This window comes from Pempheris klunzingeri, chromosome 17 (assembly GCF_042242105.1).
Source record: "Pempheris klunzingeri isolate RE-2024b chromosome 17, fPemKlu1.hap1, whole genome shotgun sequence".
In the NCBI taxonomy this organism is placed as follows: Eukaryota; Metazoa; Chordata; class Actinopteri; order Acropomatiformes; family Pempheridae; genus Pempheris; species Pempheris klunzingeri.
Genome location: NC_092028.1, coordinates 8,502,588 through 8,519,011, shown reverse-complemented (window position 1 = coordinate 8,519,011; position 16,424 = coordinate 8,502,588). Strand labels below are relative to the sequence as shown.

General features: G+C 42.6%; 2 protein-coding genes across 2 annotated transcripts; one reads left to right on the top strand and one right to left on the bottom strand.

Annotated features, from left to right (window-relative positions):
- The first annotated feature begins 2,835 nt into the window (after positions 1–2,835).
- LOC139216871 (ferritin, middle subunit) lies at positions 2,836–4,740 on the top strand. The gene is made up of 4 exons (XM_070848100.1): positions 2,836–3,165; positions 3,656–3,802; positions 4,032–4,157; positions 4,285–4,740. The coding sequence occupies exons 1-4, from the start codon at positions 3,064–3,066 to the stop codon at positions 4,438–4,440; spliced, it is 531 nt and encodes a 176-aa protein (XP_070704201.1). The 5' UTR covers positions 2,836–3,063; the 3' UTR covers positions 4,441–4,740.
- Positions 4,741–11,411: 6,671 nt separating this feature from the next.
- On the bottom strand, positions 11,412–16,424 carry syt5a (synaptotagmin Va). Its single transcript, XM_070847995.1, has 10 exons — positions 16,351–16,424; positions 16,172–16,263; positions 15,839–15,853; positions 14,617–14,798; positions 13,614–13,700; positions 13,325–13,492; positions 12,992–13,159; positions 12,771–12,888; positions 12,530–12,663; positions 11,412–11,621 (listed from the first exon to the last, which is right to left on the bottom strand). The coding sequence occupies exons 1-10, from the start codon at positions 16,422–16,424 to the stop codon at positions 11,412–11,414; spliced, it is 1,248 nt and encodes a 415-aa protein (XP_070704096.1).

Sequence of the window (16,424 nt, the reverse complement as noted above, 5' to 3'; positions counted from 1 at the left end):
GTTACAAACTCTTTTGTCATTTTTTGCTCATTTATTTCATTGAATCTCTCAACCACTGCAGACATTCCTGCCTCCCTCAGGATGAATTATAATACCTTTGGTGATTCCTTTATGTGTTCTCAACAATAGTTTAAGACCAAATTTCTGCAAAACCTATGACATTCCAATCAGCCTCAGCTTTGCATTGTGTTACATTGTGTTGTGCACACTAACATGCCAGGATAGTGAATATAGTAAACATGTTTAACAGCATTCATTGTTAGCAAAGCAAGCATACCGACATTAGTGAGATCATTATAGGAAGAAAACAACATGAAGGACAAGTCTGATAGACTTTTCACACAAAAGAAAAATAGTAGATGCTTAGCATGGAAACATTATTGACACTCAAAAGCTTAACTTGCTATTGAGTCCAATGCCTGTTGGGCAGTCTCTAAAAACCCTGGCAGATTTAACTAATTTAACTGAAGTTTTTCACTCTCATAGAACTAACTAATGACAACTGTATGAAAAGAAACATCCATCCATTCTTCATGTTATTTCAATCAATTTTAACTTGACTTTGACTCATTTTGTAACAATAACTAGGAACACACATGCACACAGGAACGTGTAAAAAGGGCAGTAATTATGGGAGTGGACACACTTTAATTAAAGTTTTCAGTAAATCATGTCCACTTATTGGTTCCCTTTTCACTTCCTTTTTCTATTTTCCTAAACTGGTTCCAGCCAGCACAACCGTCAACTTCCAACCTCCTCCCTCTCAGTGCCGCTCAGGCTCAAGCAGAACAAAGTGCCAGGAACGAGGCCTTGAAACTGTGGGATGCTGAGTCACAACAATGACACGGCGTAATCCTCGGCTGAACCCTGTACTACTTTTGCACAAGACTAATTGTGTTATGTGACGCAGCACAAAAGAAGGATGCCTAAATTGCTGAGTCACTTTTCTCAAGCAAGAGAATGTGTGATATAAAACATTGTGCTGTAAGGACAAGTTCTTATCTTGCTAGAGCCACATTAAGTTTGATGATATTGACTTATTAGACTGAAGAACAAACTGTGTGCCGATAGGGAATCTGATAGCATTAAGCTCTGCATGTCCTCCTGTCTTCATGCCATGATTTCTTACATTTGTCACTGTTGTATACAAAATTTAACTATTCACATCACAGTATTTTTTAGGTATGAGCATGGTCATGTCAGGATTTAGCCCACAGTGATAGGATCTCTTACAGTGATTGCATCTTTTACTGAAATTAACAATTTTCAACACAGGTTGAAAACTTTCCCACAAAGAGTGAATCTTAAAGGTTGGCTCTTTGGACCGTGCTGTTTTCATAACTCCTGTAGAAACTAAGCTTATAAAACTCAGAAATGTGTTGCATAACCATACAGAGTTAGTCGTCTAAAAAAAACATCTGCCGGAATGTGGCGCTGGCTCTCTCCTCCAGCTCTAACTACTAGCAACAATGGGAAGAATGTATTAAAATATGAACATATCACACTTATTGTCTGTCATGCATCCTCAGTGGCAGGTCTGGTGTACATTACAGGTGTGTACAATGTTTATCTTTTTCTTGGTCACATTTTTCTGCAGAAAAGTATTTTCTTCAGCAGAGAAAAGAGTGTGCAACTTTGATTTTTAGCAGCTTTATATATGCTTTATTTTGTGTGAATAGAGACATTAAGCTATAAAAGAAGCAACTGCTCTAAGACCTGAACTTTGCCTGCACCTTGAACTTTATGAGCCCGATATGCACACATTAGCCCTCTTTGGCCAACACCTCGAACCCAGAATAGTGTCACGTAAACAGAAGCAGCATCCTTGTGTTTAAGCACAGGTGTTTAACAAGGCGTTTGTCCAGACTGACAAGGTCTTTAGGTTCCATCTACAAGTGGAAAATTACTGGCTCAAAGTGCTGTGCCGGTTTATTTTAGTCTAATCTTTCCCTCCATGTATTTACCATATACTGAAAAGATAGTGAGAATTACCCCTGTAGACTTGTTTTGGTCTTAAACAAAATGTAAATAAAGCGTTTTTGCTTTTGGGCTCCATGTTGTTTCAGCAGTGACAGGTCTTCTCAGGCTTTTCAGGCTCAGCAGTGTCTCGCGACATTGCCGTGGACTTGACTGATGCAATAAAAACCACTTTGGTTGGACTTGTCTTATCAGCGGTTTGCAGAGGTCTTGCTGTATTTACAAGGTTCACGCAAGTTCAGTGTATACCTAAAGGCCCAAAGTTAACTACAATATCACTAACAAAGTGCTATAGATTACCTAGATGTATGGGTGGTGTTGGCCAACAATCCAGTCAGCTTACATCCATAAAAATGCTATCAAATTTTAAAGAACACTATAAACCGAACAGAGACTCTGAAACTGCATGGAAACAAATGATCGTACAGCAGGAAATCATTGGAAACTGTGTTTTGAGAGGAAATATTTTCCTATTTCAATATTAATTTAGGACTATAGCATAACATATATAGTAAATACTACCAAATGACTTACTTGGAAGTTCTTTTTTGCATTACTTATTTCTATGCTGTTTCTATGAGCAAATATACACTGAAACTAATCCTGTATTTGAATTTCAATTGAACTATATTGCCGTTTGTCCACTGTCATAGTAGTTTGAAAAGTGCTTCGTCATGTCAGACATGTGCTTTAAGAGAATGTGCTTCAAGTGAACCTTACTGCGTGAATAAGGAAGAAAAAATGCAACTTCACCATTGAGTCACTGTCACGTGTATCCGAGCTCAGTGATTGGCGGAAATGTGCAGAGAGACGTTACGTCCGTCACGAGGTCTGGACTGGCGTATAAATACACGGAGCGAGGGGCTCTGCCATTTCACACCAGGGGAGAAAACCTTAAGGAGTTCTTGCTTCAACAGTGTTTGAACGGAACTTCTTCCTTCGTCCCGCTTCTTATTCCAGCTACTCTACATTCCGGACACAAGAAACCTTTTCTACTTGAACACTACTGAAAAACAAAAGTCGTCGTTAAGCTCTATTTTTTTTGTACCGTTTTGTTAAGAAAAAGCACAACAAACGCCAGCCAAAATGGAGTCCCAAGTGCGTCAGAACTACCACCGCGACTGCGAGGCCGCCGTCAACCGGATGGTCAACATGGAGCTGTTTGCCTCTTACACCTACACCTCTATGGTGAGTAAAAACGATGTTGTTTTTAACATGACACTTAGAAATGTGCAAGTATAGGCATGTGAGTGATGAGTTTACCGTTCACCTCCGTTGGCTGGCAGACACCACGTTGAAGGAATAATTGCTAGCTAATTGTAAGTGTACTGTGTGTAACACTTGTGTAAAGCAGCAGCTCAGTAGTAGCTTCGTCTGCATGTCTGGGGTTGTTTATCACTGATTGGTAGGTTGCCAGATGAGGAGTGTTTCAGACCCCACCTCCTCCACTGAAGAAAACGCTGTCATGATTATGATGCCTCTTTTGAAACCCCCCCCCCCTCCATGGTCTTCAGATTCAGTCCTTTATCTGTGTCTGTATTGGCTGGACTGTCAAGTCATGACTCATGCAGCCTGACCACTGCCTGGCTGCATAACTACTGTTTGTCACAACCTTATTTTTCAACTAATGATGGGTGATGTGTCCTAATCACCGTTTTCATCCTCTTGTCCCTCGCAGGCCTATTACTTCTCCCGTGACGATGTGGCCCTCAAAGGCTTCGCCAGTTTCTTTAAGGAGAACAGCGACGAGGAGAGGGAGCATGCTCAGAAGCTGCTTGCCTTCCAGAACAACCGAGGAGGACGCATCTTCCTCCAGGACGTCAAGGTTGGTTACAGATGGAAACAAACTTTGACTGACTTGTTCCCTCCCATTTGCTGCTACCTGATTTGTTCAATATCTGTACTCTATTGATGTGTCGGCTAACGGTGTTGGTTGACGAGCCAGAGCTAATCCTCTGAGCTTGTTATGACAGCGTGATGGACAGCAGTAGCACTGGTGACTCAGGTCATCGTCCTTATGTACACAAGGCTTAATTTTCTTCTTCCCTCCATAGAAACCTGAGCGTGATGAGTGGGGGAGCGGGCTGGAGGCCATGCAGTGCGCCCTGCAGCTGGAGAAGAACGTCAACCAGGCTCTGCTGGACCTGCACAAGCTGGCCTCTCAACATGGAGACCCTCATGTAAGTAGTATGAAGAGTCTATTAATGCTTAGATGTTTGCAAAAGTGGGGTAAACTATTAGTACGTGTGTGTGAAGCTTTCTAAATTGTCTTTTTACTAAACGCATGCTCTCCTATCCTGTCCTCAGATGTGTGACTTCCTGGAGACCCACTACCTGAACGAGCAGGTAGAGGCGATCAAGAAGCTGGGTGACCACATTTCCAACCTCACCCGCATGGACGCGCACACCAACAAGATGGCAGAGTACCTGTTTGACAAGCACACCCTTGGTGGCCAGAGCTAAATGCAGAGTCCCAATTTGAACCTGGAGTGAACCTTCACAACATGCAGGCTTTAAGATAAACACACCTTTCTGCTCCATCTGTTGATTCATCTGTTAAAACGTAATGCTATCTAATCTTGACCTATACAGTGAAGTTGATAAGATCTCGTATGTCCTGGTGGCATCGCCATTCTTTTTAAATGTCTTGAAGGATGGATGTGTATCAGGTTGTGGTTTGCCTTCATTACCTAATAAGCCTTTGTGACATTTTAACAACTGACTGTTCTGACCTGTTAATCTGAATAAACCTTTTGAGCTGGACTGTCTGCATCTGTTCTATTAAGTTACCACATCAGTCTACATATTGAACTGAAATCTGTAGGTGACCAGAACCGACATCTTCCCCATGTATGTAGTAAGTGTTCCATTATTGGAGCATTATTATCAACACATTGGTGTGTACGTGAAACTTCAATGTTTCAGCTGGTACATATGGGGCCAGTTTTAATTAGGGCCTGAGCACCAAGTGGTGCAACTTTTGGCGATTTACAGGGGCTGTAAATGAATGAACTAGTCTGAGGGGGTTGATCCAATCCACTTCAAACTTGATCAGCATGTAGAAAAGACTAACAATGAAAAGTTATTAAGTCTTCAAAGTGTTGTAACTTGACTATCTTTATCAAATTGAACACGTCTGACAGTCCCAGTCTGAGGACATCTACTGAACAATTTTTGAACTACACTCATTGCGCATGCCTACACCGTGTTCACCATGAAACAGGATTTTGCTGTAACTTCAGTGTACATTATCTAATCTGTTCCAAACTTGTCATGCTTAAGAGTCCTGGCCTAAAGACATCTACATGCCAATTAGCGACTGCAGCCATTGCACCACCTATTGGCAATCATTTGATTTGCATGAATTTTCACAGTGTAGTGTTACAACCCTGGCTCACAGGTTGCAACAAAGGAGAGAGTACACACAAAAGTACCGAGAAGATATTTATTTCCACAACGTAATTTAACAGAAACAGTTCTAAACAACAAAGGTTTGCTGGACATGTGGCCAGCCGGCAACTCAGCCCCAGAGAGAGAGAGAGAGAGGGCGTTTTATAAGGTAGGACCACACCTACGGGTGTGGCCAGGCAACTCGACGCCCACTTCTCCAGAGTCAGGACGGAGAACAGCAGGGTAGCAGACACATCAGCAAGGCCGTCACACCCCCTCCCATAAAGATGAGAGCCCAAAGAGTACTCAATCCACTCCAACCTGGTGAATTGGCTCAGCATTTTTTCTCTCACTGGAACGAGGAAAATAAGGTTTCAACATATTTACATGGCACAATTGTGTAGTCTTCCATCTGTCAGGAGTGGAAACGAGATAATTAAAATCTGAAACCTGTTTCACAACAGAATAAGGACCTGAAAACCTTGCCTGAAAAGGAGAACCCACCACAGGGAGGTTTACTAGAACTTGATCCCCTGGACAAAAGACATGCACTTCAGCCTGGCGATCATACAAGCGCTTCATTTTTCCTTGAATTTTTCAGATTGGTTTTAGCCATTTTACCTGCTTCATACAAATGTCTCTAACTCATTCACATCATTTGAAGCTTTGACCTGGTTGAGACTTCAGTTTTATGGACATTCCGCTTTCCAATGACCTTTCCCTAAACAGTAGTTACAAGTACGACCTAAATCTGACTTGCTACCACTGCTACCGGATTTTGAAAACACATCTGTTCCTGAACCCTTCTGATGACCACTACCAACACCATCCCTGCGGGCATAGTCACCTCGCATTTTATGAGTTAAGGCATACTCATCTGCTTTTCACTGCAGCATCATTTAGAGTTTTAGCATTTCTCACTCAAAAAAAAAAATTGCCATGCGCTCAGGAAGAGTTTCTTTAAACTGTTCCAACAAAACAAGTTCACACAACTGTTCAAAAGTCTGGGCCTCAGAAGCCAGCCGCCATCGACCAAAGAGAGTAGACAACTCACGCGCAAACTCCACATAGGTCTCTTTCTCAGACTTTCTTACACTCCTAAATTTCTGCCGATAAGCCTCAGGTACTAGTTCATACGCCTTTAACACTGCCATTTTCACTTTAAGATAGTTTTCACTGTCTGCTATAGGCATAGCAGAATAAGCTTCCCGGGCCTTCCCAGTCAAAACACACAGAAGCAGGAGCAGGGTCTGTTCCGAATCACTCCACTTCTTTTTAGCCAACCTCTCAAAAAGCAAGAAAAATGTATCTGGATCCTTCTCTGTTAGAGAATCAAGAATCCTGCCCTTTAATTGATTCCAACTTGTAACGCTCAAACTCTTGATGTTCTTTCTCCTGCCGTAGCTCAGCTTCACACTTTAACCTCTCAATTTCAACAGCATGTTCCTGCGCACGAATAGCTTGGTCTCTATCCAATTCCAATTTGTGCTGTAAAGTCTTTGTGTGCCTTTTGCTGTTCAAAAGTTAAAGGCACTCCTGTCGCAGCAACAAGCCTTACAAATTTCACAGATTGCTCTGGAAGACTAACCTGGGGAGAAAACATCCTCTGAGTGTCACTACTTTTAACTGCAGCAGACAAAATCCCCAACTGAACCAGACTGTCCTTTATTATACGCAGAATACGATCTTTACGTCCCTGACTGGGGAGATCAATCTCAAAATGCTCTGCCACTTTTAACAACTGATCCTTAGTGTCAGCATTTAACAGACCCTCACTGGGATTCTGCAAAAAATCCTCAAAAGTAGACATGATTCAACCAACAACAGCTAAACCACAGACTAGATAGTTAACTGAAAAATGTTCCCTGCCAAAAAAACCCAGGGCTAAACCAACCTCCGTTAACCTGCCACAAAAATGTACCCACAAAAGTTTATCCTTAACCCAGTGCGGCAGCCACAATGTAGAACATCCTCTTCTCAGGCTAACTACCTAACCAGGAATCTTAACTGTCTCAACCCTAGTCTTTGTGCACCAGAGTTGGTGGGAAACTTATACACAGAGCCCAATGACTTGGCCAAGCAACCATCAAAATGGTGACCTACCTAGACTGTCATGGAGGTGTACCCAAAGCAAAATGCTGTGGCCGTACTAATGCACAAAAATAACAAACTAAAACAACGAGTCCATGAATAGACATCGTTCTAATACCTATCGGGAAAGTAGTTCCACTAGGCTGTCTCATACACCAGATCAGGGCAAACAACAAAAAAAAAAGGCAGGTTAACAACAGGTGTGGCCAGACTGAGCCTGAACATCAACTCACACTGCCTCCACACTTACGATCTCCTTTAACTTTGTGTGACTCCCTCCAAAACCAATGCCTTATTTAGACTTCAGCCACAAAAAACTCAAGCAATAGCAGCAGTCACTGTCTCCATACTTACCATGGTAGACAATTCCTGCAAAGGCACAATACACAACTCCTAGCTGCATAAGTTTACAAATCCCTAGCACCAAACATTTCTATACTAGAAATCTTAAGGTCGCGGACGAGCCCCCATTTGTTACAACCCTGGCTCACAGGTCGCAACAAAGGAGAGAGTACACACAAAAGTACCAAGGAGATATTTACTTCCACAACGTAATTTAACAGAAATATGACCGTTCTAAACAACAAAGGTTTGCTGGCCATGTGGCCAGCCAGCAACTCAGCAACTCAGCCCGAGCGAGCGAGAGAGAGGGCCTTTTATAAGGTAGGACCACACCTACGGGTGTGGCCAGGCAACTCGACGCCCACTTCTCCAGAGTCAGGACGGAGACCAGCAGGGTAGCAGACACATCAGCAAGGCTGTCACAACACTTCATATGCTGAAATATAGGACGTGATAAGTGGCTGTTCTCTAGCACCACATAGGGGACACAGGAAGTGACATGTAACTCCTTGATGCACTGTCCGAAATACATGAAAATTCTGAGCTGCATGGAAGGGTCGGTGTCCGGCAACAGGACGAAGCCGCCGCACACCCCAACGTGCACGAAGGTGCGAGGGCCCTCCAACGCTGCTTGCAGCTTTAATTACTGTTATTCTGCAAATTTGCTGGTTTCTCCTGAGCTGTGGCTCAGAGGTAGAGTAGGTCGTCCATCCATCACAAGGTCAGAAGTTCGATCCCCGGCTATGAGTCAGCATGTCCTTGTCCTTGGGCAAGACACTGAACCCCAAGTTGCTCCTGAAGCAGCTTCAGTGTGTGAAAGAATAGTCTCCTCCGACTTAGATTCCTCCTGCCTGTGTGAATGATGTGTGAATGGGTGAATGAGGATGGAGTGCTTTCGAAATGACTAGAAAGGCGCTCTACAAATACAGACAACTGACCCATTCCCATCCACAGTCACCAGGAGCCTAATGGGGTTTATGTCTCTAAGGAAGGTATGCTTTACTTTTTAGCTGAACCTTTTTATCTATGGCACCCTAAATCATAGTGTAACAGTGTTGCATAATGGTAGATGTGAAGCTTGCAGCTTTAGTGGTGGATTTCAGGTTTATCAGAGTTCACCCCCCCGGTCACCCCCCCAAAATAGAGTGCACAGATGTGTAGAGATGGAAGCGACACCTATGTCTGAAGTTTAGATGGCTGTTTGTTGTCCAGTTTCAATAATTCATGTTGATGTTATAATGTAACTATCCTTTAGGTGACAGTTAAAGGGACATTTTGCCCATTTTCAGCCGACTGTATATGCAAATGAACAGTGTTTAACTTTCGTCCATGTTTCCTTTTCCAGTTTGCAAAAGCCTGCAGAATGATGTTGTTTGAACGACAGATTTTCTGTCTGTCCGCCATTTAATAGTTTCATACTGTAATCAGTCATTGAGGGCTACTTATGTGAGCTGGAATACAGTGTGGATGAATTGTGGTTAAGGAGGAGGAGGAAGAGGCTGCTACCACAGAGAGTCAAACACCGCCAGCTGGTGAGGATAGCAGCACAGTGCATTCTGGTTATTGTAGGTTTTCTACCTTTTGAGCAAAAAGTCCTTCTTCTCTGTTTTCTTTGGTCATGTAGAACCTATTTCAAAAATATTTGCACCTTTCTATTGAGTTTTATGAAAAGGCAATCATTTTAGTGGTGAAATACTTATGTAATATCCATCTTAGTTACTCTATATACTTAGTTACTCTATGTACTATATCATCTTTACATTTCTTTTGGGTCATAAATGAAGTACAGAAAAGTAATCAATTTTATCCAGTGGTGTGTTCTTTATTTATTTGTTTCATGAATGTGTTTCAGTGTTTCTCTTATCTTTGGGTAATTCACCAATTTTCTAACCTTGAATGTGGACTTTAATTTTCTTGATAACTGATTTCCAAGGCGTCTGTATGGATGAATGGATGAAATGAATTTTATAGTGTTTTTAAGCAGTGGTTTCCTTCTGTTTCTTCTTCTCTGTCTGTAGTAATTATGTTTCCTGTACGCCCCACCCACCCACCCCCCCTCCTCTCTAATTCCTGCCTCACATGTTTGGCTCGCTACGTGAGACAAGGACTAAAGAGGACACACTGTTAATCCAGTCTTTCACTCACTGCATTGAATCAGGACACACGTACACACACATGTACGCAAACTGACTGAACTGAAATCAAATTTCTCAGTGAGGGCTGCAACGCCTCTGGAACGTGAAGTCGACAATTTGTCCAGAATTCCGACTAATTGGATTACTGGGACAATTGACAGGAATAATCACAGGGTGAGGGATTAGTTACCCTCAGAAAATGACAGTCAATGGTTCAGTTCTTCTGAATGCTGGTGTAACTATGCCACTAACTGTATTAGAGGGTTTAATCCCATTCTGAAGCATTTTATATCATGAATGTTTCATGCTTCAGCTTGATTTTTCAAAGGAGAACTTTACCCATAAATGATGCATTTAACTGATTTAACTCTTGTGTGCGTGGGACTTTCTGCTTGTGTGCAAATGAAAGAATATCATGTTCGCACATGAGGGTATTATGTGCACATGCAAATCCATCCATCCGCCAGGCCATCTGTCGTTGTTTGGAAACGTTTTATTTATTCGGCTATTTATTTACAATCACATAATATGTATTGAAAGTGGACCACAAGCATAATGACATACGACACACACACACATACACACACACACAAATCAATATGCCCAATCAGCACACTGCAGGCAGGATCTCAATCAAACACAAGCACAGAAGGAGGAGAGGCCGACCAATAGTCAGCAAAAATATGCAACTAAATACAACACATTTCACAGAAAAGATCAAGTTTTGACTGGAAGATAAGGGTGAAGAAGGTAAAGAGGGCAACATGAAGAATAAGGGAAATAAGGAAAATACAAACTTCAGCTCTGCAACAGCAGTTTACAATTATTCAGACAGAGAGAATTGATTTTTTTTTTATACCATAGTATCAAAATGAATTTGACAGTACTACACTAAACCTATGCTGAAAAAAACCTCAGGACATTGACTACATGATTCAGGATGTTTAGCTTACTCGTCATAAGGAGAGCTACTCGGCCTGTGAAAACAACTGCTGAGCAAACAACCTTGATGATGTCTCATGAAGCATTAAGGGCATAAAGACAGACTTTCCAAGACTATCAAGCTGCATTATGGGAGGTGTGATATCCAAGGGTTTTAGGAAGTAAAACTATGCTTTGATTTTTATTATCTGTCTCTTGTGAGTCCCTCAACTTTATGAAAGTTGAATACTAAATTGCTGGAATACCCCTTTATTATATTAACAGCTGAGTCATTTAACTTTTTTTTTCAGCGTATGTATGACCCAGTGCACGTTTAGCTGTAAAGGTTTGTAGGTTTGTGTTTGAGTGTGTTTACATGGTGTGTTTGTGTCCATTCCTATGGTAAGCCATCAAAACAATATAAAGCACACATGTAAGCATATGAAGACATCCCAGAATTAAATATTACAAAATGAATGATGATGTTAAACTGAAGCACGCTTGTTGGTAGATGGTGGTGTATACACGTGTGTGTGTGTGTGTGTGAGAGTGTGTTTAGCGGATGGGGGCTTTCAGAGCAGCATCCACCTCTTCCTCTGGCTGCAGCGTGTGCCACTGGGCCACCGGACGTCTGGGATTGGCCAGCATGTCTGACCAGTGGCGCAACCCGACGCCCGAGGCGCCGTAGCCGATCCAGCACTTGCCGATGGGGTCATTGCTGCCCAGCTTGTCGTAGTCGTACACAGTGAGCAGCAACTGGACTTTCTGTGGGTGGAGAAAGCAGAGGAAGAGAAGCTACAGTGAGAACAGATTCTCCTGTATGTGTGTATTTCATTCAGGCTCATAGGTGGAGGTGAATTGTTCTTCTAAGCTGGTGGAATTCAATAAGAATGATTTATGCTTGTTTTACTGGAGGGTAGAAGTCATGCATCTCTCAGCAACTAACTTCAGCTTTCCCTTCAGAAGGGTATTCAGCTCCAGAAATGGTCAAGGGGAGCTGTATTCACTTATATTAGTAGATGCTTAAAGGGATGCTCCACTGATTTTACTTATGGAGGTAAAATTACTTGTTAGGAGGAATACCACAGTCTGAAAATATCTGCATGGTCTTCACTTTTTTTTTCCATTCTTTTTTTTTTTACATGAAGCTTGTGTTGCAGACTTGGAGCTATAGAATTTGATTTAAACGCTAACATGCTTGCAATGGCCATCATAACATGCTGATGTTAACTATGTTCTCTGTTTTAGTTTACCGTATTAGAATGCTATAATTTGATAAAACTCAAAACAAGTACAGCTGGGGCTCATGACATTGCCATTAGTATTGGAGCAATTGAAATTTTGACCTGATGACGGCATTAGAAAAATCTTCAGGGGGATATGAATGTCTGTACCAAATTTCAGGTATGTCCGCCCAATAGCTGTGAAGACATTTAGCTAAAAGCCAAACAATTCAACCTAATGGTGGTGCCAGAGGAAAAGTCAGGGGATTGCCAAAGTAAGTGGGATTCATTCTCTTTGGACGAGGAAAATATGTGCAAAATGTCATGGCAATCTGTTCAACGGTTGTTGAGATATTTCAGTCTCAATGGACCCACTGCCATACCTAGAGCCATGCTGCTACGTGTTTCAAGTCTTTATTGGAATGTCTGAAAAAGAGTAAGTATACAAACCTGGATCTGGGAGAAGGGGATCTCAAAGCTAAAGCTCTCATTGAAGTAAGGGTTCAGAGTGTTTTGTTTGACTGACGTCTTCTTTTTCTTCAGCCGCTTCCCGTTGTGCTGTAGCACCACCTTGACAAAAGGATCTGAGAGAGACGCGTGATATCAGACCATGGATCCTGGCAGGAAACCCACAACTGCTGTCCATTACCAGTCTCAGTCTTAACTGCAAGCATGCATGCAAGTATCTCACCTGACAGTCCTCCGACATCCATCTTCTTCAGGTTCTTGGCTTCCATGATGTTGACCGTTAGCTTGCCGGCCGTGGGGACGTAACGAAGGGAAATACAGACGTCACCCAGCTTCTCTTGCTGTCAGGGACAAAGCATACACACGGACAAGTTGTCATATTTCACAGGTTGTTTTAAATGCTGCTTACATTTATTGTATGTTTCAATGGATGTCATCATGTACCTCCTCTTTCTCTCCTCCAACCAGATCCTTCCATTCGTGTATTGGCTGTCCAAGGTCTATGGAGTTCATGGGGATCTTGATCTCACCGATGACGTCGTGCTTACCAAAACGGTCAAAGTCAAACACCTGCAGCACCAGAGTCTGACCACCCAACTCAGTATAGGGTATCTGGAGAGGGATGGAGTTAACAAAAAGATAAACTCTAATGTGCTTTGAACGCTTGTTTGATGTTCATGATGAATACTGTCAAAATGCCACTGATGATATGATCCAAACATTTTCATTTAAGTGTTTTATAGTCAGCATCATCATCTCCAGGATCACTGCACAGACCTTAAAGGTGAAGGTCTCATTGAAAACAGGACAGAGGTTCTTGCGCTGGACTTTAGTCTCGAACTTCTTCTTCTTGTCTGGCAGCATGTAGACTTTGACATACGGATCCGAGGTCCCACCTAAGTCCATGGCTGCGAGGTCCTGAGCCTGGAGGATGCCTACTATCAGCTGGAGAAGAAGGGGGAGATGAGTTTAAGCGGAGGCATTCATGGCTCCCAAATCCCGAAATAATGGGCTCATTCATTTTTTCCGTGTACGCAAAATACAAAGTGCATGTGTGTGTGTGTACCTGGTTGTCAGTGAAGTTATAGTCCAATGTGTACTCCAGTTTGCCAAAGTTTTCCTTCTCCTCCTCTTCCTTCCCTTCCTCGCCCTCCTGGAAGACACACAGCAAGGTTTGCAATTAACAGACAGAGCTTATTAAGCTCACATATTTTGTATTCAAGCTCCAGTGGTATGTTGCAGTCTCTGCAAAGCACTGTGGTTCCTGATATAAGGCAAATGTGTTCAGAGTCAACATAACCCACATAAGGTAAAGGTGTTAACAGGACCCTGTGGGGTTACTATGTTTTCATGAGTGGGCCCGGACTTCTTCAACAGGTTTTCAAAAGGAATGCTTTGAAAATGTTTTATGAGGAAGGAAATGCAGCCAACATGTTCATCAGTGGATGTGAACATTACTTTTCACTCCACAGGTCAAAATTGAGGGTTTCACTGTGATTTTGTGCGTAATAGGCACCTTTTAAATATCACACTAATTTTAATCACGAACAAGCTTCGGGTTCATAAGCACAGACAGGTCAACAACAGAGTTTTGCAACAAGTAAAGCTTTAACTAAATGCTTGACACATACATTCTACACTGTTGCTTATTACGATAGCTTCTCCAAGCCCTGTCCAGTCACAAGGGAACAGCAGCTCTGACCCAGTCTAAGCTGTCAGTTCATCCATTACTAGTCTCTACCTGGATAAAGTCCAAACAGCTGTGGACGGTGAAGCAGTGCTTGCATTCAGGCACAAAACAGTTCGGCTCTGCTCCATCTGTTGGCCTGTGGAGGATGCAGTCAGACCTACAGTACTTCCTCTGGTGCTCATCTCCCCAGTTGTCTCTTTGACCCCTTAAAGGACTCAGGTCAAAGGTGAGAAGCACTTCTTTGCTATGCTCAGTTAGACGGCTGCCGGCTCCAGCTTTTTCAGTCAAACTTTAAAACATAACTCTCAACTTCTACTTCATAGCTCTGCTAACTTGGGAAAAGTTGAGAGTTATCTGCGCGGTACCATTTTTTTCTCACCTTCTTGTCGTCTCCATCCTCCCCTTCCTTGTCCTTCTTCCTGCGCCCTCGTCCTGCCTTCCTCTCACGGGCCTTCTTGGGCTTCTTGTCCTTGTTGATACACTTCTTGTAGATGCAGAATCCCAGACAGGCGACAAGGGCGAGGACCACAACCACAATGGCTCCCACGGCCCACATGGGCACTGGAGGAAGAAGACAGGTATGTTGGCGCTGTGTAGTCTGATAAGAGTCAGCGGTGATGCTGCCTGGGTGAAGGGTTCAGTTCCTTCTGAGGTAAGCTGGACTTGTGAGGCATTTTCAAAAAAACCCTTTCTAAGTAACGGAAAAGCCTTCCATGGTGGTAAATAGGTCTGAAACTTTTCAGCTGCGCTACTAGAATGTTCATCTCTAGCTTGGCCTCCGCTTTGGACTGAAATATCTCAACTTTTGAAGAGATAAGCATGGAATTGTGGACATGCATTTATGGTTTATGGAGGATGAATTCCAATGATTTACTATATATTCTTTGACCTATTATGATTTATGACCAAATACCTGCAAATGTAGTGACATTCCCATCACCCTCAACTGTACTTTATGTTTAGTGCTAATTAGAAATGGTGAGCATGGTAAACATTAAACCTGTTAAACATGAACATGTTAACATGTTGAGTTGTGCTAGTGTCATCTCATGAATGTTAAGTCCGATATTCACTCTATTGACTCCTTATTCTCTTACAGTCTCTACCAGCTCCAACTATGTTCCCCAGCTAGTCTCTAACTGGATCTGTCTGCTGTTGTTCTTCTTATATTAGATACATAGTTATTATAAAACTATTGAAAGACTATTGGGTCATGCTAAAAAAGGATTTGTTTTTCAAATTCCTGAAAGGTTCATACGTTTTCACTTGATGCAGCCTGACCGTGGTTAATCCTTTACGACTTATTATCTATTATCTAGCTTCAAGTTATTTTTCTTTTTATCAGTCTCACCTTTTCATAATTTTGTCTTTTCCTTATGGAAGTAGCTTTCGTGTATTTGGCAAAGGAGCCTAAACAAAGATTTTTTTTTAAGGCTGGTGAGAGATGCGTATCGATAATACAAGACTCCTCTACAATAATTTCCATTGAACTTCTCCTGCAGAAGTCATTTAAACCTCAACAGAGCTACTTTTTGCCACCTCTAGGCATGTATGTTCCTTCAAAACAGGAAAGAATGGTAGAAGACAAAAGATGGACTTACTCTTGAGTTTATGATCTTGAAGAGCAGAGAAGAGTGGTCACGTGAGGAAATGAGAGAGGACAAAATAAAGACGTGAATCATATGATAGTTGAATATGAGATGACAGGATGGTCAGATGATGGTCTGTTGTTAATAGATGTGTGTCTGGATGCACAGGTTTGCATTGTGAGCTGCTTCAGTTTGCTGTTTTACAGAATTGCTCATCATGACTAGTGAACTAGTGAACTGACCTGTATGTGTAAAATAAGCTGACCCCCCAGGGCCCAGCTGGGTGTACATTATGTGTGTGTTTTCCATGTATGTGTGTGTGTATCCGCATGTGCTTGTGCTCACTTGGCAGGTGCGTGAGCTCATTGAAGAACTTGTTCTTCATGCTGACGAACTGGTGGTTGGAGTGGTGCGAAGGGGGAGGTGGCTGGAACTCCCTCTCCCTCTCCCTGTCCCTGTCCCTCTCCCTGTCCCTGTCCCTGTCCCTGTCCCTGTCCCTGTCCCTCTCCCTGTCCCTCTCCCGCTCCCTTTCCTCCTCCCTCTCCTCCTCCTCGGCCGCCCTGCGGTGCCGCATCCCAGCCACGCTGACCAGTCGCAT